The sequence below is a fragment of the Fusarium fujikuroi genome, chromosome FFUJ_chr07, assembly GCF_900079805.1.
Source record: "Fusarium fujikuroi IMI 58289 draft genome, chromosome FFUJ_chr07".
Taxonomy (NCBI): domain Eukaryota; kingdom Fungi; phylum Ascomycota; class Sordariomycetes; order Hypocreales; family Nectriaceae; genus Fusarium; species Fusarium fujikuroi.
In genome coordinates, this window is record NC_036628.1 from 2,864,763 (window position 1) to 2,885,083 (window position 20,321).

A 20,321-nucleotide genomic window follows, 5' to 3' on the forward strand; every position below is an offset into this window, starting at 1 on the left:
CAATAATCATTTCTATACCTTGTCATATAAATGAAATGCACATTGGTGATGAATATTCTTTGAAACGGGTTCCGTTTCATGAGTGAAGCGAACAAATTCCTCACGATTTTGAAGTACCGATCCCTTTCGGGATTGGCGAGTCATGGATCTCCGCTCGGGAATCTAGTTAGATCGCGGGAGAAAGTGGAGAATAATCCAATCGATTCATGATCGATCACTTTTGACTCGATAAGCTTCTCAATTGAGTTATGTCTGTATGATCGACACGCCCAAGCGGGTAATCAGCAGAGTTCTTGCTTAACCTCTTCGCCTCATTAAGCCATTGAGTTCGTTGACGCCATGATCTTGAGTTGATGCAATTTACCACAGCCAGACCTACAGCAACTTCCTGGTCAAGGGTCACAAAAATCTTGACTCGAGCACCCTGACAATGTTACCTCATAGCTTAATAGATAAATGGCACCGCGTTTCATATGTAGACCAGCTTGACCTCAATTGGTCTCTTTTCAGCCTCTGAGGAGTGGCTTGGTCTAGACTGATGGATTTTTAATTTCTTTGGGGTTTGTGGCTGGGCTAGCTTGTTAGATTGTCCGCCTTTGCCGAATGGTGATCAGGGAGGCGGGCCGGGGACGGGTTTACGTACGGTTGGTTTCTGTTTGCTGCGATGCATCTGCCTGGAGGGGAATTGCAGATCGGAGAGAAAAGGCTTATTAACTTCCATAGCAAATGGTGGGAATTATGTGATTCAATGGTTTCACTCTTCAGGAAAAGCTCTTGAACGGGGGCTTGAAGCAGCTCGTGGGAAATAAATATCAATAATCACTCATGTGTGTTGAATGGGGATTAGGTGGTCAAATAAAACTGCTAAGTTGCCCTATGTTTGTTGCGCCACGGGGATCAGGAGGAGGCACGGAAATATCTCCACATATCAGTCTTACTACATGCTTCTCGCTATCTCAGCCACGATCCAGACAAATACTCTAAGACAGATGTGAAGCGGCTCAGATGTATGCGGTCTGTACATGAAAGTAAAAAAGAAAGAACGGCAATACCCGGATCTTGAACAGCTAGCTCACCACCCAGGAACCAACTCAACATTCAACTTCCACCCCGAAAGGATCTTGAACAACGTCAACGCAAAGTCATCACCAATCTCCCTCCCCTCATCCGACCCATTCTGCAAGTCAATAGGGGTAAACTTATACCTTCCAACAAGACTAGCAACAAAACACAACAGTTGGTCTCTAGCATATTGCTCACCAACACAACGACGCGGACCACCCCCAAACGTCAGAAACGAGTACGCGTGGTCCGCTCCACCGCTAGGATTATCCAGCCATCGCGATGGATTGAATACTCGCGCATCAGGTCCCCAGTGTGCAGGGTCACGGTTCAGCGCCCACGGTGAAAAGACAATCTTTGTACCTTTAGGGATTCGCTCTCCTGCAAGAGTGATGTCTTGTGTTGGTTCGCGCCAGAGTAGCGTGTTGATAGAGTGGTATCGCAGGACCTCGTTTGTAACAGCGTTGAGATATTTCAGGCTGTGTAGTTGAGACTGGCTAACATCAGATCGAGGCGAGGCTACATGCTCCCTGATCTCCGCTCGCGCACGGTCTTGGATATCAGGGTGTCGGGAGAGCAGGTGGATGGCCCAACATGTAGAACCAGCCACGGTCTCTGTCGCAGCAGCAAAGAAGTGAACAGTCTGCTCAACCAGATCCTGATGCGAGAAGTGTCCAGTCTGCATCAGCAGGGTGAGCATATCCTTATCTGGGCTTCCCACATATTTCTCCATATTCTGCTTGTGGTCTGTCGTTATATCCTCTGCCGTGGCACGAACCAGAGCCATGATACTATCTATTGTCTTGACCGCTCGCAGAGGCAGCTTCAGCGCGATCTGAGGTCCGATGAGGGACGCAGCACGAAGGGTAGTCTGGCCCCGCTTCGTGGTTTTGAACATCTCGATGTAGGCTTTGCCAAAGCGAACCTTTGGATCTGGAGAGCCTTTGGTGCTCTGACCCGATGTGACTGTCCGCAGGGTCTGGAATTCAGTGCTGAAGCCGAAGCGACCGATGATGTCGATACTTGCTGCAGAGACAAGCTCGATGATTCCTGCAACGCCATGTGGAGCGAATGATTCCCTCTTTATGTGTTGCGGGAGTAGATCAACAGCGTCGACAGCCAAGTTCCAGATAGTAGGCAACCACTTCTTCATCTGAGCAGGACTAAACACGGGATTAAACCTCTTGCGAGCTTGTTTGTGCTGATCACCCTCCTGGATAAGCAACCCGTGGCCAGCGATGTTATTTGCCAGAATCCACTGAAGCTCAGGCTTGATAGTCTTGTAAGCATTCGAGGACAGCAACTCCTGCGCTGCTTCAGGGGAGGCGACGTAGATGCGCTCCTGGTTGAAGACTCCCATGTACCTGATGAGTCCCTGGTGCGGGAGGGTATCCATCCATGTTTCTATCTCGGAAACTTTGGGCTCGTGTATGAGACGGAATAGAAGGGGGCCTTGTTTTGGGGAGGGGAGATGTTTGAGGGGGCTAAAATGGGGTTTGATAAAGAGGCGGTTGATGCAGTGTAGTACTATAGCTACAATTGCGAGGATGGGGAACGCCCATGAGGGTTTGGTGAGATATGTTAACAGAGACATTGTAGAGAGGCAGACTTGGTGATGTTCGTGCTGGGCTGTCTGTTTGCAATGGTTAGGATATCAGGCGCGAGATGGACATATCAACTTATGTACGCTCATATGACGGAAGTGTTCAAAAATGGGGAGAAATCTGCCGAGAGTCGGACATCTTCCATCCGGCCTGAATCATTCTAGTCTGTTGCAGATCTACACCTAAGATTCGTAAATGTTGAGTAAGCGTCTCAAAAGACTTGTAGTTCGTCTTCATATAGCGACCTACATGACAACTAAGATAAATATGGTCACAATAACCTAAAACCCCCAGTTTCCTATCACATCTAGACTGTTAATCAGAAATGAAGGTGTCCCCTGACGTCAATGAAGATGCCAGATTTTACAAAAAATGACAAGATCTTCTCACAGGGCCCATGACTTTACGGCGATACAGCCCGGAGGTTCCCCGAGCTCCGATTCCATCCACCAAAGATAGATGGTTCAGTATTCCATGGGTCATTTCAGGCCGCTCATGAAACTCTGGGTCAAGGTAACATCTCGCTTATGACCCCAGATTACGGGATTTGTCGGTCCCACATGAAAGGGTAGACCCTAGCGCTGCAACTCGGGAAATCCGGGGTATCTGGGCCATCCGGGCCATCAAAAGGGTCATGTACAAATACTTTGACTTTGAGGTTATTGTCTGATTACATCAAACTACTATTCATCAACTCACAAATCCATTCTTATCGCTTTCTACCACCTATCAAAATGCACAATCTAATTGCTAACGATGTTGAGAACTCCATCTCCCTCGATGACTCTCAAAGCCCACCGTCTATTCCAGATGCCCTGAAAGAAGAGGATAGACCAGTAAACTGGTCCTCCTCCAAGAAATGGTCCATCGTAGTCAGCACCTCTCTCGCAACCTTTGTCGTGTCCTTCGGCAGCAGCGTCTACTCGGCTGCAATCCCCCACATCCAAACCCGATTCAACGTCACACCCGATACCGCCCTACTAGGCATAACACTCTACGTTGTCGGCTTCGCCCTTGGTCCGATGGCATGGGGTCCCGCCTCGGAACTGTACGGCAAGCGACGACCCCTGTTTCTAGGCTACGCCGTCTTTTGTATCTGCCAACTCCCCTGTGCCCTCGCGCAGAGCATGCCTCTACTCTTGGCGTTTAGGTTCTTCTCTGGTCTAGCTGGTTCTTCGAGCCTGGCTATCCTAGGTGGTATGTACGTCGACTTCCTCAGCAGACCAGCCGAGCGAGGAATATCCACGGCAATTTTCAGCGTTGCGACTTTTTGCGGACCGACTGTTGGGCCTATCGTTGGAAATCTAGCGACGCTCAAGTTGGGCTGGCGCTGGACGGCGTGGCTTACTCTGATAGGAGGTGTCATCTTTGGAAGCGTTGCGTTTCTTCTGACCCCTGAAACGTCCGAGGTGGTGATACTGCGCCAAAGATCCAAAGGGAATACCTCGGCTACCCCATCTCGGATATATCGTCCAGAACGGGGTATATCTATATTCGTGCAGAGCTACCTCACAAAGCCTGTCAGGATGTTTGTGCGGGAGCCAATAGTAAGTCAGCTACCCCGGCATTTGGAAACCTTATTGATGATCTGCAGCTCATCTTTTTCACCATCTACATGAGTCTCGCTTATGGAATTATATACCTCACGTTTACCATGTACCCTCTTGCATTCGTCACAGTCCGCGGATGGTCCCGTATGGACGGAAGTCTTCCATTCATCGGAATGACCATTGGCGTAGTCCTCGCGTGCATAGGGATTGCTCTGCATAGCATCTACTATATCCAGCAGAGCCGAGTCCATGTGCCGGAACGACGTCTGCCGCCCATGATTGCCGGGTCCATCCTCTTGTCAGCAGGTACTTACCCCAGATCTCTACACTGTTCTAAATCGCTCTCTTACATGTTTCAGGCATATTCTGGTTCGGATGGACATCCAGCAGGTCAGTCCATTGGCTGGCACAAGCTTCCGCCGGGGTCTTCCTTGGTAGCGGCTCCATCCTGGTCTTGATGTCCGGCGTGGTCTACCTGATTGAGGTATATCTCGTCCACGCCAATAGCGCTCTGGCAATTAATAATTTTCTACGTTGTGTGATCGCCGCGACGTTTCCTTTGTATGCGACAGACTTGTTAGTGGATGCGGGGCTGGGTATTGGGGGAACGGTTATCGGTTCCATCTGTCTCGCGCTCTCGCCCGTTTCCTTTCTCTTCTGGCGATATGGCCTCACGATCAGACAGTGGTCAAAGTTTGCGGAGGAATGAATACACTGGAGGTTCCATGTCTCTACCTCAGGTCATATAAAATTCGACATGGCAGATTTCTTATTAGCCAACCTAGGCCGAGCGAGATAGCGGGTATTATACAGTCAAGAACATCAAGCCGGCAATTACAATGACATACTATTGTATAATCTCTCTCTTTGACCTTCTATAGTTCTGTAAGATTACATTGCTAGTACACCGCAAAAAGTGCATAGTTATTAAGTTTCCCACTTCGTATAGAATGAGAAAATATACTCCGTATCGTAACAGCTGTACAAGCCTAAACCACAGGGCAAAAGATCAGTCCAGAATCGCTATGCAAGGGTTATCGGTATGCTGCAACTGCCTTGTCGAAGTTTTACGGTGTTGTTATGGGCACGAATCGTGACAATTGCTCTATTCTTTGCCAACTTTATTACCTGTTTACTATATCATATAAAACGGGTATAAACCAGATGAAATTATCTTCTTGTTTCATCTTGGGCGGTCAGCAATGCTTTCAATGGTGAATGCCTTGGAAGATCTTCGCTTCAGGCACCCTTGCTTGAGGAACCCCTGCCGTAAGGCACCCTTGCCGTAAGGCTGACTGGCTGCATGTCGGCTACCTCATCCACAGCCTCAATCTTTTCTCGCTGTCGCATCCAGCATATCGTCACTCTTCACTGCAAAACACCTTTCAATTGAAGCAGATATGTTAGAAAAACCGCCGAACAAACGCCAGCACACCCCGTATGCCTTGCTCGACGAGAGTGACTTGGCCAAGAGAGCCTGTCTCGAACAGCCGAGTTTTCTTGACACCTCGAGGCTTCAAGAGCCCGCTTGGCTGAATCCGATATCTTCTTCCAATCCGAGCCAGCGGAACTCATTCAGTCCGTTTGAATTGAGCGATACAGGAAGTTCGCGGCTATCTCCCCTTGGCCATCAACCAATTGGTAACGAGGATGCCGCCATGCTATCGGACAATGAGTCTGATCAGTGCTGTTTTGGAGAGGTTTGTAAGCTACTGCAGCTGTGACGAGTCCGTGTGCTAATAAATAGCTTCTAATCGATTTTTTGTCACTGGCCACGTTGAGTGAAGATCTCTCACATGTTCCCATTGAGCTCCGATTCTCAGGCCACGTCATAAGCCTTCATATTGAAGGGTCTGGTAACTATATGGGCCGTATAGAATCCAAGGCTATAGTCGATCTCGTGGAGGACTACCAAGTGACCCTTGCCACCACTTTAGAATGCCCACCTGTCAAAAAGAAGAAGTCTACTGATTCATTTCAAACACCAAAAACACTCCACATTGTCGTCTACGGGTTGCGAAAGGACATGAACGAAATTGGTGACATCCTGGAAGACTCCGAACTCTTTCTCCAGCATCCCACCGAGTACGACACTCGTTTGGAGTATTTGAACCCTCAGTACCTTCTACGACCCGGCGCAACTATCCCCAGAGCTGATAGTGCGACTTTCCAAGCGATTGCAAAACATCATTCACCTGAACAAGTTATGGAGGAAAAGGCGAAGAGCGAAGTCCATCGGGTGTTTGACTCTGCCAGTGGACCGTCGACTTTTACGCAAGTACAACCAAGTTCCAGGCTAAGAACGAGTCTGCAAGAGTAAGGTCCCAGTAGCCGGAAGAAACATCATCTAACTTTGGCCAAGACATCAAAAGAAGGCCCTGGCGATGATGGTCGAAAAGGATCTTGGCTTGCTTGATAATACGACATTTCCTTCCTTGTGGGATCCCGTTACCACATCAAATGGCCGCGTAGAGTATGAAGAATCTCTATCAGATGATTATCGGAGCTAATAGCTTATTGAAGGTATCGCCATGCAATCACGGGGCGTAACGAAGTGAAACCCGCACCATTGTGTGGGGGTATCCTTGCCGATGTTAGTCTATGCATTCTGTATTCGCTTCTCACCAGCTCACTGACACATCTCAGGATATGGGACTTGGAAAGACCTTGAGTACTCTCGCTTTGATCAGTTGGTTCCTGGATGTCATGGACAATGTATGTGTCCCCGAGACTTGCCGCACAACATTAATCGTTACACCAAACTCTAGTAAGTCTATTCTTACAATGATGTTTAGAGATCCAATCTAACCTCCCTTTTATCTATCCCTTCATGGCAGGAGCAGATCACAAGGTAAGAATACATGCGTACTCTCTTCAGTTTCTGAACTTATTTATTCTAGGCACATTGTACCCGATCAGATTCGAGTGGTGCTTTTCCATGGCCATATAAGACACAGATTGGCCAAGTCTCTCATGGAGCACGATGTTGTTCTCACCACTTACGGAACGCTACAATCTGAATGGAGGTCAAAGAAAGGAGATTCTCCTCTGTTCACACAGACATGGGCACGAGTCGTACTTGACGAAGGTCATACATATTCGCTCTCCATTTATCGAGTCAGCTAACAAGGTCCAGCTCATCATATCCGTGGGCGGTCTACGCAAACTTTCAGGGCCGTCACTGCCTTACGGACCAGTCGAAGATGGTGCCTTACTGGCACGCCCATACAAAACCATCTCGACGACTACGGGGCTTTACTAAGCTTCATCGGAGTCCCACAATTCATCAGTAAATCAGTATTTGACTTCTGGATAACGAAGCCGGTCGTCCAGGGCACTGCTGAAGGACTCAGAAGGCTGAAACTACTTGTTAGTTCCACTTGTCTCCGCAGGACCAAAGACAGTGTGAGTGAAACCCTGAATCTTCCTGATCGCAAGGTACACGAGTGTGTTGTACAGCTGGATCCCGAAGACAGAGAGCTGTATGATTTCTTCAAGGGAAACGCTTCGCACTTGATTGCCAATAGGAGGGTTGGCCACTCAAATACTGCTGAAACTACGGGGAGCATACTTCCGATTATCAACACCCTAAGACTCATCTGCAATCATGGACCGAGGCTCCTCCCGAATTTTGCCCTTGAGGCTTGGAACCATCGAAACAACCCAAATTTGGATTCAAATTTGGCTGCAAGCAAGTTTGGGCTCTGTATTTCTTGCGGCGTGGAAGCATTACCTAACGAGACGGAATCGGAATTCGCCTGTTCTCATTTCCTTTGCTCCAAATGCGTAGATTCAGACGAAAGATATCAACTCTCACTTGATAGCGTTCTCTGTCAAAGCTGTACCAAGGATGGGGACTTAGCGGTTACCGACAAAGCTATAGAAGAGGAAAATTATCGACCATCTGCCAAGATAAGAGCACTCATACCCAATCTTCATGCAGAGCAACAGGGCAACCCTCCCACGATGGGTAATAAACCTATCAAGAGGTTCTTCTATAAGCCCCGGTATCAATGATGCACAATGCTGACAGGCTTATAGCGTTGTGTTCACATTTTGGAGAAAAATGCTAAACTTGCTTGAAATTGCCCTTCGAGGCGAGGGTTTCAAGTTTGCGCGAATAGATGGCCAAAAGTCTTTGGTGGAAAGGACTTCGGCCCTGAGATCATTTCGTAATGACGACAGCTGCACTGTGATGATTGCCACGATAGGGAGTATTGGCGAAGGGTGAGACTTGAACTAAATATGTTTATGTGTTCTCGCTAACTAATCTTCAATAGGGTAGACCTAACCGCCGCCAACTTCGTCCACCTGCTTGAGCCGCATTGGAACCCAATGCTTGAGGAGCAAGCACTAGACCGAGTACATAGAATGGGTCAAACCAGACATGTCATTGCGATCCGCTACATTACAAATCACTCGATAGAGATGGTGAGTGGCTTCATCTATCATTAGAACCGGCCTTTTCATGCTAATGCCGTCAACTTAGTTGGTCAAGGAGATTAAGGAGAGAAAGCTGGATCTTATAAGCAGCTCCCTGGGTCATCTAGCCGGGCTAGTTGATACACAAAATCAGTGTGACTGTAGGCCTCATTTTTAAATACTATCGAGAGTTCATGGGTTAGACTTCCACTTGCACCGATAGCCTATCATCAACGATCGTATACTCAAAAAAAGAAACACCAAATTAAACAATTCCATTTCCTATGATGGACGGTCCCAGTAGATTATGCATGTTTATCATCACCCTCTATCGGCCAAATATGTCGGAGGCGCTGATGCCAACCCACCTTCTGAACTTTTTCGTCTTTGTTCCGCTGCCCATTCGACTAGCTCATCCCATGTCTTACCCAACCACTTGGAGATTCCTTTTGCACCAGGCTCTGAGGATGGAATGATTGCCTGCCCCTTGTTCTTCCCTGATCGCCGCAGAATCCTTAGACGGGGGTCTGCACCTGATAGCAGAAGATACTTGGCTAGCTCAGCTGCCTCAGCGCTCGTCTTCCTGATCGCATGATGTAACGGAGGAAGGATAGTTCTGCTTGTGATGCGGTTGACGTCGGCACCACAAGCGACTAGAACCTTAGCCAGCACGAGAGAGCAGTTCCCAGAGGCCAACCAGTTCAGGAGAAGACTTGATTCATAATCAGGAACATTTCCAAGTTTATACTGCTCTGTCCAGAGAGATGCTACTTGTAATTCTACCACTGGGCTCAATTTGCTAGACACCATTCTAGGGGACAATATGGTGTCGGTGGAGCCAAAAGAGAGTGCATAGTTTCGCCAGATATTGAAAATCTCAATAGAATCAGAGGCCAGTATTTCTGGGAGAAAGCGAAACTCGACTACATGGGAATTCAGTAAAGCGATTACGCCGTTGCTGAAAACCCACTCAACGACCGTGATGTTGCAACTTTTGATAGCTTGAGGCACAAACGACATACAAAATGTGTCATCAATCAAAGATGGTTCACTAAATATAAGGCGGGCCATTGCGACAGAACCATGAGAGGCTAACAAGCCCTCGAAGGAAGATCTGAAGGCTGACTCGGAAGGCCATCGTGATATAATCGAGGGAAGAATCCGTTCTATTTCTTGAACTTCATCTCTCATAATGTACTCCATCACGAGTGAGTTGAGGTTCTCGTGGTGAAGGATATCGAGGTCTCCGGGAATATGAAGCTCAGTTAGCCTCTGGTGGTACTGAACTCGATGCTGTTCGAGTTGGCCCCGAGAACAGAAACCGAGAGTTGAGTAATCACAAGTTTCAACGGCGCATTTGAAGGGGCGCTCATGCTGCCTGATATGTTTGTCGCGGAGATCCCTGCTTCTCAAAGGGAATTGATGGAATCGACAAGACAAGAAGGGGCATATGTTGACAGCAGGACCATAATGCTTCTGAATTTCTGAACAGTAACAATCTTTTGTATGTTTGCTGCCGCCGCAAAGAAGGCTCTGTAATATGCGATGGACACGTATTGTCGTCGCAGAGATAGTTGTGGAATCAAAATCCGACCAACAAGCTTCTCCTAAGATTCTGTTAGTTGGGCCTTCAGCAGATCTATTGGGGCATTAATGTTACCTTCGTCCAGACGCCAGTCATAAGAAGTAGCCATAAGACTTCTAAAGTCAAGGCTACGAGAAATAGTCTTAATCTCTTCAAGGTTTGACTTAAATCTATCAAGACTCCAGAGCCCCAACTTTGTGTCCAAGTCCTCGCTGTAGTATGGATTTGCGAGTTCCTGCATAATGTGGCCCAGCAAGGGGACAAGCTGTGGCGGCAACTCATCTCTGGAATGCCTCGTACAAAGTCTAAGGCATTCTGCCCACTGGCGGTGTGCAAAATTGAGTAGCCGATATGCCCCAGATACTAAATTTCGCTGGATATCGTCGTCGCTGATGTCCGCATCCATCAGGTCTGAGCAGAGATATGCCAAGCAGGTTGTTGAGATTTCGATAAGTGCCCCCCCCTCATCCAAAAGCTTACTCTTTTGATGTCGAAGAAGATATCTGAGATAATTATTAAAACCTATCGAAATCATTTTGGGGTCACTTACTCCTTCACAGTGAAGTGGACAAATTTCAGATTCTCATCCTCAACTTCAACTAGTGGACCACATAGGGGAAGAGTATTCAGGGTGGATCTGACTGGAGGAACACTTCTATGATCTGTCTTAATGATCAAAACCTGTTCCATCTCGTGACGAGTGATCTGAACAGGAGCGCAGGCTATCCATGACAAGATCTTCTTGCATTGCTTCTGAGCGCTCGATGGATATTTTGTAATTCTTTGAAGTATTCTCTCGTACCTTTAATTGGATGTTGGTTCTCAGTAAGATTTGTAGGAATAAACAAGCGACTTACGCCTCGTCAAGACCCTCTGGGAGGACACTCAGCTGATCCCGGATGGAATCCAAATCCTGTAGCATTTCCACATCTTCTAATACTATCCTCGCATAAAGGAACATACCTAGTCGATGTTAGGTCACATATTATAATAGAAATAGGACTAAAGATAAGCTTACCATCTGCCTTCGAAGCCAAGGGATTGAGCAATCGCCAAATTTCTGAGCGGGCGTCACTTTCGAAATATGAGTTATCGAGCCATTCTCCACCTCGACGGGAAACGTATGCCTTGATGCAGCCAGAGTTTTTCTGGTCAACTGGCAGTATCGCCGCAACTGGCTTCAAAATTCTTTCGATTCTTTCAACTCTTCTACTACTGACAAGAAGTTTGACATGGGGCAAGGTCTTGAGTTCATCAAGGAGTAGATGTAGAAAGGCTTGCTGGGTAAACTCATCAATTTCATCGAGGCCGTCAATGGCGATGTATGTTGGACCTGCCGCTTGTAGCAACTTTGAGAAGGTGCTGAGAGCGAATTTGGAGTCACCTTTGAGGTCGCGTTTCAAGTCTTTAGTGGTGTTCATAATAGTTGAATATAGCACAGTTCGCAAGTCTCGATCTTGCGATGCGAGCTGAAAGATCAAGGAGTGGTAGATAGGGATGGGGGACTTCAGATCGTTTCTGTAACTGAGAAGGGCAAATAGCGAATGACCCAAATCTTTCGTCCTATCAACCGCTGTAGATGCTAGAAAGGTCTTCCCTGTTAAGCAGCCTATTAGCTTCCAGTGTGCTTTAAATATCCTGGAACCGAAGAATTGACTTACCTGCTCCAGGGATCCCTTGAAGCCATAGAACTTGGGCGGATTTCTCCTTTCCTTCAGCCCAACTCACAAACTGCTGGTCCTGAACTAGCCAAGAACCGGTCCCTCCACACCTAGTATTCCGAATGCGATCAAGGTCTTCATCGTAAGAAGGAGGGTGTATATAAGTCTCCATGGAATGAAAGTCTTGACGTTCTTGGAATTCTCTTGTCTCAGCGTAGTGCTCAAGAGCCTTCTTGCGTGCTGTGTGAGCTTCCAAAATGTCGTTGAGCGTAATCTCATTGCAAAGCAAAAGCCTATGCTTTTCTATGTTTTCAGCAACGACTTGTATCTCAGCCCGGCGTGCTGGCCACAGCGACTCAAAAAACACTTTCCAGCCTGTAACGATCAGCTTGAAGAATTATCTTATGAGAAGGCGGGTAATTTCGTACGAGTAAGTCCAAAGAACTTTAGAGAAACGAGGTAGAAATCAAGAATGTCCTGGAAGAACAATCCCAGAACATATTTCATGCGCTCATTGTTTTTGAACAACGGAACGAATTCGTTAAATCGAGGAAGAATGGACCCCATATTCTTCATCACGCCAAGAATCGCATCGAAAGACGCGACGAGGTTACTCGACACTTGGAGTAAAAGCTTGATCGGTCCCCAGATGAGAGCAAGAATATCTGGTTTAGCTTGAACAAAGACCTCGATTACACCGGCGTATTCTTGCAATCGCTCGATATAAGGTCCGATCCTCTTCATGCCTCGTAGTCGCTTATTACTTCCCTGGTCCTTTTGGAGCTGGTCGGTGTAGTCCCAGATGTCGTCAATTGTGGTCGCTTTTTGAAGCTGGCTGCGCAGTTTCTGATCTTTGATTCCGTTCAGAAAATCAGCTTTGGCCTTTTCAAAGACCTCGCTGACTTGGTCGGTGGAACTGGACGCCATGGTGCTTTGTCGCTTCGAGGAGTCGTGAACAAGCACAGTAGTTTGAAGAGAAGAGAAGAACAGTTTTCGGAGAGCCTCGTCATGTCGGGTACGTCAGGCTGCGATTTGGAGGGTTGCCAGTTTCTCACCGCCTGGCGAGGCAGACTTTCCAATCAGGCTCTGGGTGAGGCAGACTGCATCATGCAGCCCAAGCCACCAACGTAAACCTGGCCCCGAATCAGCATATCTGAGAAAATATCTCTGAGACATGTGCTTGGGTTTAATTCTGTTTTATTAGTAGCAACGGCACTGGGCAATCCTAGCGACGATAATTGGAATGACATAGCTTGGATATCGCGGTGTCAGTGGAAAGGCCAACTTCCTTATCATTGTGAGCGGACTATTGAGTGGTACATACGATACAGCCAGAGTTTGGAATTCATGATACTGAAACCTAATGACACTGACCTATGTATACGTAGCACTGTAGGAGTTTACTCATTTCCTTGGGACTGGGCCGTGAGCTAATTCACTTAGAACTACTAGATAGTACACAATTGGAGCGAGAAGAGCTTTATTCTCATCCATCTCTACTCCGTCTGCTTGAGTTGCTTTCGATATGTTTCTAAATCAACAACAGACCAAACCCAGTGAATCTTGCCTTCATCAAGCCAATACATGACATGCTCATGAAACTTGACACTCTTCCCATTAGGCTCAGCGCCAGCCCAGGCCTTGACAGAAAGTCCAGTAAACTCCAATCTAGCTGCAACTCTTCCCGCATCATTATCGACGATGAGGTCTTGAATATCAAAGTACAGCCCTTGAATTGCACTTTGACTCTCGGAAATCAGAGAAATGTACTCTGCGATAGTCTTCTTCACAGTATTATGTGTCACTGATGGATGACAGAACTTGTCAAAGTTTGCTTCCATGGTCTTGTCGTTAATGCTCTTGATGTAGTCGCGGTACAGTGCTGCAAGGTCGAGAGAAGTAGGTTTCTGTTCTTCCAACGTCGAAGGAGTTGCAGTTTGTTTTGCAGACCGAGAATCAACGTCTTTGAGTCGCTTGAGAGTTACCAAGCGACCATCGACAAACCATGTGAGGATTATCTCCTGGCACTCATGCCGTTCACCATCTGGGAGGGTTTCAGTCTTGATGACTCGCCCAGCAACGGCTTGAGCGTTGACGTCCACCACACAACTATCAAGTTTCACTGATACTCCACTGGCGGCACGCAGATTTGCGATAAATTTCTCGCGTGACTGAGAGGTTGTGTCGATCAACATACTCGGCTGAAATAAAGATTCCAGAGTTTCCCATTTTGTCTCGTTTGGAGCGTTGAGGATAGTCTTAAGGAGATCAATAAGCTCAGATCGTGATTTCAAAGAAGTCATGATAGATATTCAGCAATGGTAACTAATGGTGAGTTGTAAGAAGCAACTTGTTCACTGTGTCCGAAGAAGCGGAGATTGCATTTATACCTGGCTTGGCTCGTTGACAATGGCGCCCTTCAAGAATCCTTCAGCATTAGTCATCACAATCATAGCTTGGCGATATCATAACCTTAGTTCATGTTCCATAATGTTCAACCTAGAGATTTCAATCCTTCCCCACGAGCCCGGTAATGAATGAGACTGATCAAAAAGAGATGAATTCTTGCTGGCGCAAGCAGCTGTAGAATCCGCTTATACACGATGTCAATGCGATTTTGCCGTCCGGTTGATCGACAATTATTTCAAGAACCCCTTGGCCTTGTTACCTTGTATTGGCAAGATCCTTGAAGGAGTCGTCATAAATCGACTTCAGGAGTTCGTGATACATTGTAATCTTCTCCCAAGGACCCAATACGCTATGACGGGGAAATCCACGACCACAGCCCTCCAGTTCCTTCTGAACCTAGTTTATGCGGCATAGAGTACAGCTCCAAAGAAGTATGTCTCAATTTTGAGCATCAATATTAAAGGCGCCTACGATAGAGTGGACCGCGAAAAGCTACTCGAGATTTTGACTGACTTCGGTATACCTGAGTGGTTAGTGGAATTTGTCGCGTCGTTTCTCAGTAACCGCAGCACCGTTGTAAAGCTTCCAGGTCTGACCTCGAAGCGATATTGGATCAACATTGGCATTCCACAGGGCAGTCCTCTGTCCCCGATTTTGTTTCTATTCTACACTGCACCCCTGCTCCGCATGGTGTCGGAACAGGCATGGAAGTCTGAGGCTCCAAACTGGCTCAAGTCTGTGCAATTCTACTGTTTCGCATTCGTCGACGACACTTACATCATGGTTGTATCTTCATCCTATCTAACCAACTGCGGGCTTTAGAGTTTGCTCACGAGGAGATTCTCAAATGGGCGAGGCCAATGGGTGTTACATTCTCGACTGGAAATACCACCTGATGCATCTCAAGCCTCCGTGGAGTCGCGACCCTGACTGCAGACTTACAGTCAACATTGATGCATTCGATACGGAAAATTAGCCTGTCGAAGAGCTTAAAATTCTTGGGGTCATTGTCGACCGTCGCTTGCTGTGGACAGCGCACGTTACCGACGTAAGTTAAAACTCAAGCCTCACCCCGACATGCATTTAACAAATTGTCGTTACATAGATCGAGGCCAAAGTCGAACGTCAGCTAGCCATCTTGACCCGATTCTCCGGTTCTGTTTGGGGCACCCCTCTCTTGGACCTAGTCACACTCTACGCAACCAAGATACGCTCAACAATTACCTACGCTTGCCCCGCGTGATTCATTTATGGCGACTATGAAAATCTTGACTTGTGCTTGTCTGGACTGGGCGAGGTCCAGGGCGCCAAGGAACATGGAGATGGGAAGCCGAATTGGAGCTTCCCGAAGTACAATCTTGACAGGCTCAAGTAGCTGCAGTACAAGTGCCTGCTGAGGATCTCTGGAGCTCTCAAAGGCACATGCGCCAGGGTTCTTGAGAAGGAGCTTGTCATCGATAATATTGAAGTGACGCTAACACGACATGTAATGACACACCAAGCCAAGAATTTTGATACACCGGAGTATGAGTTGATGGCGACCGTCAGAAGCGACCTTACACAGTCGGGTCTTTACGACGATCAAATTTAGTGGACAGTGCACTATCTTCGAGGCATTGGCTGCCCCATAGTCGCCTGAACTCAGCGCCCAGAGTCCCCCAACCTCACCGACAAACAGTGAGGAATGATGTCAAGTGGGAGCAGAAGCCCGATTCATCTCTGCCGTCAATTACCTCGTTAAGCACTGTGATGCAAGCCTCAGTTCTAATCCTAATATACTTTACCGATCATACTTGCACGAGTTCTATTGAAGATAACAAGAAAATGGCTTCGTGCAAATTGCCATTCACAATCGCTGCCCCTCTGGTGTCGAGGCTCTCTATTCAGTGCCTCTCTCACTGCACCCACAGAAGCTGACCAATCCAAGGCCCAGCATTGGAAAATTTACCCCATCAGTCTCGACCCTCACTCGGCCCAAATACCAGTAACGTTAACTGACTACTGATTGACTGCCCTGTCAACGTACAGACGTCGCCATCACTTGACTCACGAACGATGAAGAAGTCAATAGCATGCGGCGCGTGTCGCTCTTCTAAGCGCAAAGTGCTCCTCTCCTCTCCTGCTCCTCATCCCTCTCACAACAACTGACTCATTCCTCTCAGTGCATCCACTCAGGCGGTCCGCCCTGCACGCGCTGTCGCGACCGCGGCGACGAGTGCGTCTTCCCGCCCAAGGGCACATCCTTCATCTTCCGCCGGAGCCGTCTCGAGCGTCACCGGGATGAAGTCGGAGCCGGGGCTGGGAGCCGGGCTGACTCGGAGATCATCCGGGCCGGGAACTTGGCCACCACGGACCCGTTCGGCTTCCTGACGGATGAGGTCAAGAACAGTTATCTGCGGTGCTCGTACAAGTGGTCGTTCCACCATATTCCGAATCTCCTCATTGCTATTCGTGAGAGGAGATTAGATCCTCTGCTGGTCTGGGCGATGCTGGCTATCACTGTGAGGTGCGGCATATGATTCCTTCGCTTATCATCTCACTCACATGGAGCAGGTTCTCACAGGCTGCACCGCCGGGGTATGCGACACAGGTTGAAGCAAGCAATACATTCGCTGCTCATGCGCGGTCGCTTGTTCTGTCACTTGTGGACCAACCTACAGTCCATCGCGCTCAGGTTCTTCTCATGCTGACCGGACACTCATGGGGCGCCGGCGAGGGTCGAAGGGCATGGGTCTATCTGGGCATGGCGGTACGAATGGCACAAGTACTCGGTCTGTTTGAAGAACCGCCACCAGCGACAACTCGAGAGGACTTTATCGACGCTGAAGAGAGACGTCGCACCGCGTGGACATGCTTCCTGATGGACAGTCTCCTCAGTGGAGGAAAAGGTCGCGATAGGATGCTGTCGGGTGATAAGATGCGGATCCAACTCCCATGTGAGTCGGATAGCTTCAACTTTGGCCAGATCGTCCTGTGTGAAAGACTGGATGGCTCAATGCCGGATGGGGCGATGGGCACTGTCCACGGCAGTCTAGGCATCGTAGCCAACAGCATGCGTGTCGCTGATGTCTGGGGCGCCGTCGCCAAATGGGCTTGTACACGCCACGACAACACTGTACCACCATGGCAGCCTCAGTCCGAGTTTCAGATGCTGCTCTCCCGACTTGAACTCTGGAAGAATTCGCTGCCCGAACGACTACGATACGAACTCTTCCTCCTACGAGCGCACAGCGTGTCCAATCAAGGTCAGGCATACTGCTACATGCACTGCATCTACTTCATGAGCGTCATCTTCCTCTATCGATCTTATCTCCCCGAAGTTGAGATGCAAAAGGCCAGAGTTGGCGATAAGGATTGGGATCAGTGGTCGACATGGTCAAGCAAAGAGCTCGAGAAGATCGCTGAGCAGGTGTGCGACATGCTGCAAGAGATCCGCGCATTTGGCCTGTACTTCCTACGCGGTCTCGTTCCATGGATTGGCTTCACCATTTACACAGCAGTCGGAACAATGCTGTACTTTTACCACTTCCCAAATCCCGGCGACACGGCGCATCAAGTTGAGAAGCGAAGAGAGCATATCGTCGAGGGTCTCTTGTTCCTCAAAGACATGCGACAAGCTTGGCCGATGGCTGACACCTGGGTAGGTCGCCCGTCTCATGTCATTGACTGTACTGACGGATCACAGCGTGAGAAGATCAAGGCGATGCAGATATTCTACAGCAACATCAAGACCGACGGCGATCTCGCAGTAACACCCAGCGAAAGACGAGAAATGCGCAACGCAATCATCGACTACGGCGCTCTCCAGCCCGATCCCGTCCGCCAACCCGACACAGAGAGCACCGACGAACAAGTACGTCACCCCATTGCTCTCATGTCCTTTCGCTAACAATTCCCAGAGCGCTACAGACGGCGAAAACGACCAGACCTCGTCAAACGTCGACTTCTCCTTCATCGCGCCCGCAGACATTGACTTGTTTGACACGGACTTTGCATTCGGGAGTAACATGTACGCGACGTTCGCCGATGCGACGCAGGGCTTCTGGGAGAGTTTTCCTGGAAGTATGGACATCACGGGCGACATGGTCATGGAGAACTGAGTGGTTTTCTTACCCCCGCCAAGCCGGGAAATGTTGTACGGCGATCGGCACTGGGACCCCATCGTAACCTCATGACAGTGAATTGTGGGTGAGCTGAGTTCCCCGCGGTTGCATTCAGGCTAAATGCAATGACAGCCATCACGACAGACCAGCAATTATAAAAAGTCACCACTCATTCGCGACAGTACCTACTTCTCACCTCAATCTCATTGCATCAGTCAAAATGCCACAGGTCACAAATCCCATTCTTCCGGGCTTCAATCCCGACCCGTCAATCTGCCGCGTCGGCGATGACTACTACATCGCTACATCCACCTTTGAGTGGTTCCCCGGTGTTCAGATCCATCACTCCAAAGATCTCGCTAACTGGACTCTCATCGTGCGTCCAGTGAACCGCAAGAGTCAGCTCGACATGCGTGGTGAGCCTGATAGCTGCGGTGTCTGGGCGCCCTGCCTGACGCACGATGGAGACAAGTTCTGGCTCGTGTACACGGACGTCAAGCGCAAGGACGGTTCGTTCAAGGATGCGCATAATTACATCATCACTGCGCCTGCTATCGAGGGCCCGTGGAGTGATCCCGTGTACGCTAATTCCTCTGGCTTTGATCCATCGTTGTTTCATGATGATGACGGTCGCAAGTGGTTCAACAACATGACATGGGACCATCGTGCTCGGCCTCATCTATTCTCTGGTATCTTTCTTCAAGAGTTTGATCCTAAGCAGGGTAAACTCGTGGGACCGAAAAAGAACATCTTCAAAGGTACAGCCTGGCTTATGTTGAGGGATCGCACTTGTATAAGCGCAATGGATGGTACTACCTCTCTACAGCAGAGGGCGGCACAGGCTATACCCACGCCATGACCCTAGCACGATCACGCAGCATCTGGGGCCCTTATGAAGTCCATCCTCAGAAACACGTCGTCACTTCAAAAGATGCACCCAACGCAGCACTTCAAAGAGCTGGACACGCTGATATCGTGGATACACCCGATGGCAAGACCTACATCGTGCATCTAACCGGTCGCCCCGTCACTCAAAAGCGTCGTTCAGTCTTGGGTCGAGAAACAGCTATCCAAGAAGCTTACTGGGGCGATGACGACTGGCTGTACATCAAGAACGGTCCTGTCCCAAGTCTTCACGTTGATCTCCCCGCTGCACGCGATGACACTGAATACTGGAAAGAAAAGCGGTATACCTTTACCGACAAACTCCACATCGACTTCCAATGGCTACGAACACCTGAACCCGAGCGCATCTTCAACATCAAGAACAACCAGCTTAGCCTCATCGGTCGAGAGTCCGTTGGTTCATGGTTCGAACAAGCCCTCGTCGCGCGTCGCCAAACGCACTTCTCCTACGACGCCGAAACAGTGATAACCTACTCCCCCGACGACGAGCGCCAATTCGCCGGTTTAACAGCCTACTACTGCCGCTTCAACTTCTTCTACCTAACGGTGACCGCCACGGCCGCCGGCCAGCGCGAGCTACAGATCATCTCCTCCGAAGAGTCATTCCCCATAGGCCGTCTAGAGCGTCCCTTTGCCGAGCCTGTTGAAATTCCCAACGAGGGCAAGGTTCGACTTGCGGTTAGTGTTCGCGCGGGAAGCACGCTTCAGTTTTACTATGCTCTTGAGGGGCAGGAGCTGAAGGAGATTGGACCTGTGTATGATGCTTCGATCTTGTCGGATGAGTGTGGAGGACATCCCAAGGATGGAAGCTTCACGGGTGCGTTTGTGGGGATGGCGTGTTCAGATGTTAATGGGCTTGCGAAGGAGGCGCAGTTTGATTATTTTGTGTATAAGCCTGTGCATGACAAGTTGGACCGGTATGAGATATAGAGAAAACGAATGGTCAATTCGAACAAAGACACCACCAGCTTATCCATAAACTTCACTGCACATAATAAGCTCGACTTGAGATAACAACT

The 20,321-nt window shown here is 48.7% G+C and overlaps 7 protein-coding genes; 4 read left to right on the plus strand and 3 right to left on the minus strand.

Annotated features, from left to right (window-relative positions):
* Positions 1-1,072: 1,072 nt before the first annotated feature.
* Positions 1,073-2,656, minus strand: FFUJ_08229 (related to pisatin demethylase / cytochrome P450 monooxygenase; the record flags this gene model as incomplete). Its single annotated transcript, XM_023581093.1, has 1 exon — positions 1,073-2,656. The coding sequence occupies one exon, from the start codon at positions 2,654-2,656 to the stop codon at positions 1,073-1,075; it is 1,584 nt and encodes a 527-aa protein (XP_023433755.1).
* Positions 2,657-3,400: 744 nt separating this feature from the next.
* On the plus strand, positions 3,401-4,925 carry FFUJ_08228 (probable mfs-multidrug-resistance transporter; the record flags this gene model as incomplete). XM_023581095.1 has 3 exons in its annotated part: positions 3,401-4,213; positions 4,261-4,522; positions 4,576-4,925. The coding sequence occupies 3 exons, from the start codon at positions 3,401-3,403 to the stop codon at positions 4,923-4,925; spliced, it is 1,425 nt and encodes a 474-aa protein (XP_023433756.1).
* A 691-nt stretch (positions 4,926-5,616) lies between these two features.
* Positions 5,617-8,816, plus strand: FFUJ_08227 (related to helicase-like transcription factor protein; the record flags this gene model as incomplete). XM_023581096.1 has 11 exons in its annotated part: positions 5,617-5,916; positions 5,964-6,532; positions 6,579-6,689; positions 6,740-6,809; positions 6,863-6,931; positions 7,012-7,067; positions 7,117-7,304; positions 7,353-8,205; positions 8,258-8,443; positions 8,497-8,647; positions 8,706-8,816. 11 exons carry the CDS (start codon positions 5,617-5,619, stop codon positions 8,814-8,816), a joined length of 2,664 nt encoding a protein of 887 aa, XP_023433962.1.
* Positions 8,817-8,959: 143 nt separating this feature from the next.
* FFUJ_08226 (uncharacterized protein) lies at positions 8,960-12,811 on the minus strand (the record flags this gene model as incomplete). XM_023581097.1 has 7 exons in its annotated part: positions 8,960-10,245; positions 10,299-10,726; positions 10,774-11,025; positions 11,081-11,186; positions 11,242-11,820; positions 11,885-12,259; positions 12,313-12,811. 7 exons carry the CDS (start codon positions 12,809-12,811, stop codon positions 8,960-8,962), a joined length of 3,525 nt encoding a protein of 1,174 aa, XP_023433757.1.
* A 569-nt stretch (positions 12,812-13,380) lies between these two features.
* FFUJ_08225 (uncharacterized protein) lies at positions 13,381-14,187 on the minus strand (the record flags this gene model as incomplete). Its single annotated transcript, XM_023581098.1, has 1 exon — positions 13,381-14,187. The coding sequence occupies one exon, from the start codon at positions 14,185-14,187 to the stop codon at positions 13,381-13,383; it is 807 nt and encodes a 268-aa protein (XP_023433758.1).
* A 1,930-nt stretch (positions 14,188-16,117) lies between these two features.
* FFUJ_08224 (related to general repressor of transcription) lies at positions 16,118-18,393 on the plus strand (the record flags this gene model as incomplete). XM_023581099.1 has 5 exons in its annotated part: positions 16,118-16,159; positions 16,456-16,799; positions 16,847-17,933; positions 17,979-18,146; positions 18,193-18,393. 5 exons carry the CDS (start codon positions 16,118-16,120, stop codon positions 18,391-18,393), a joined length of 1,842 nt encoding a protein of 613 aa, XP_023433759.1.
* A 223-nt stretch (positions 18,394-18,616) lies between these two features.
* On the plus strand, positions 18,617-20,232 carry FFUJ_08223 (probable beta-xylosidase; the record flags this gene model as incomplete). XM_023581100.1 has 2 exons in its annotated part: positions 18,617-19,154; positions 19,223-20,232. The coding sequence occupies 2 exons, from the start codon at positions 18,617-18,619 to the stop codon at positions 20,230-20,232; spliced, it is 1,548 nt and encodes a 515-aa protein (XP_023433963.1).
* Positions 20,233-20,321: the final 89 nt, after the last annotated feature.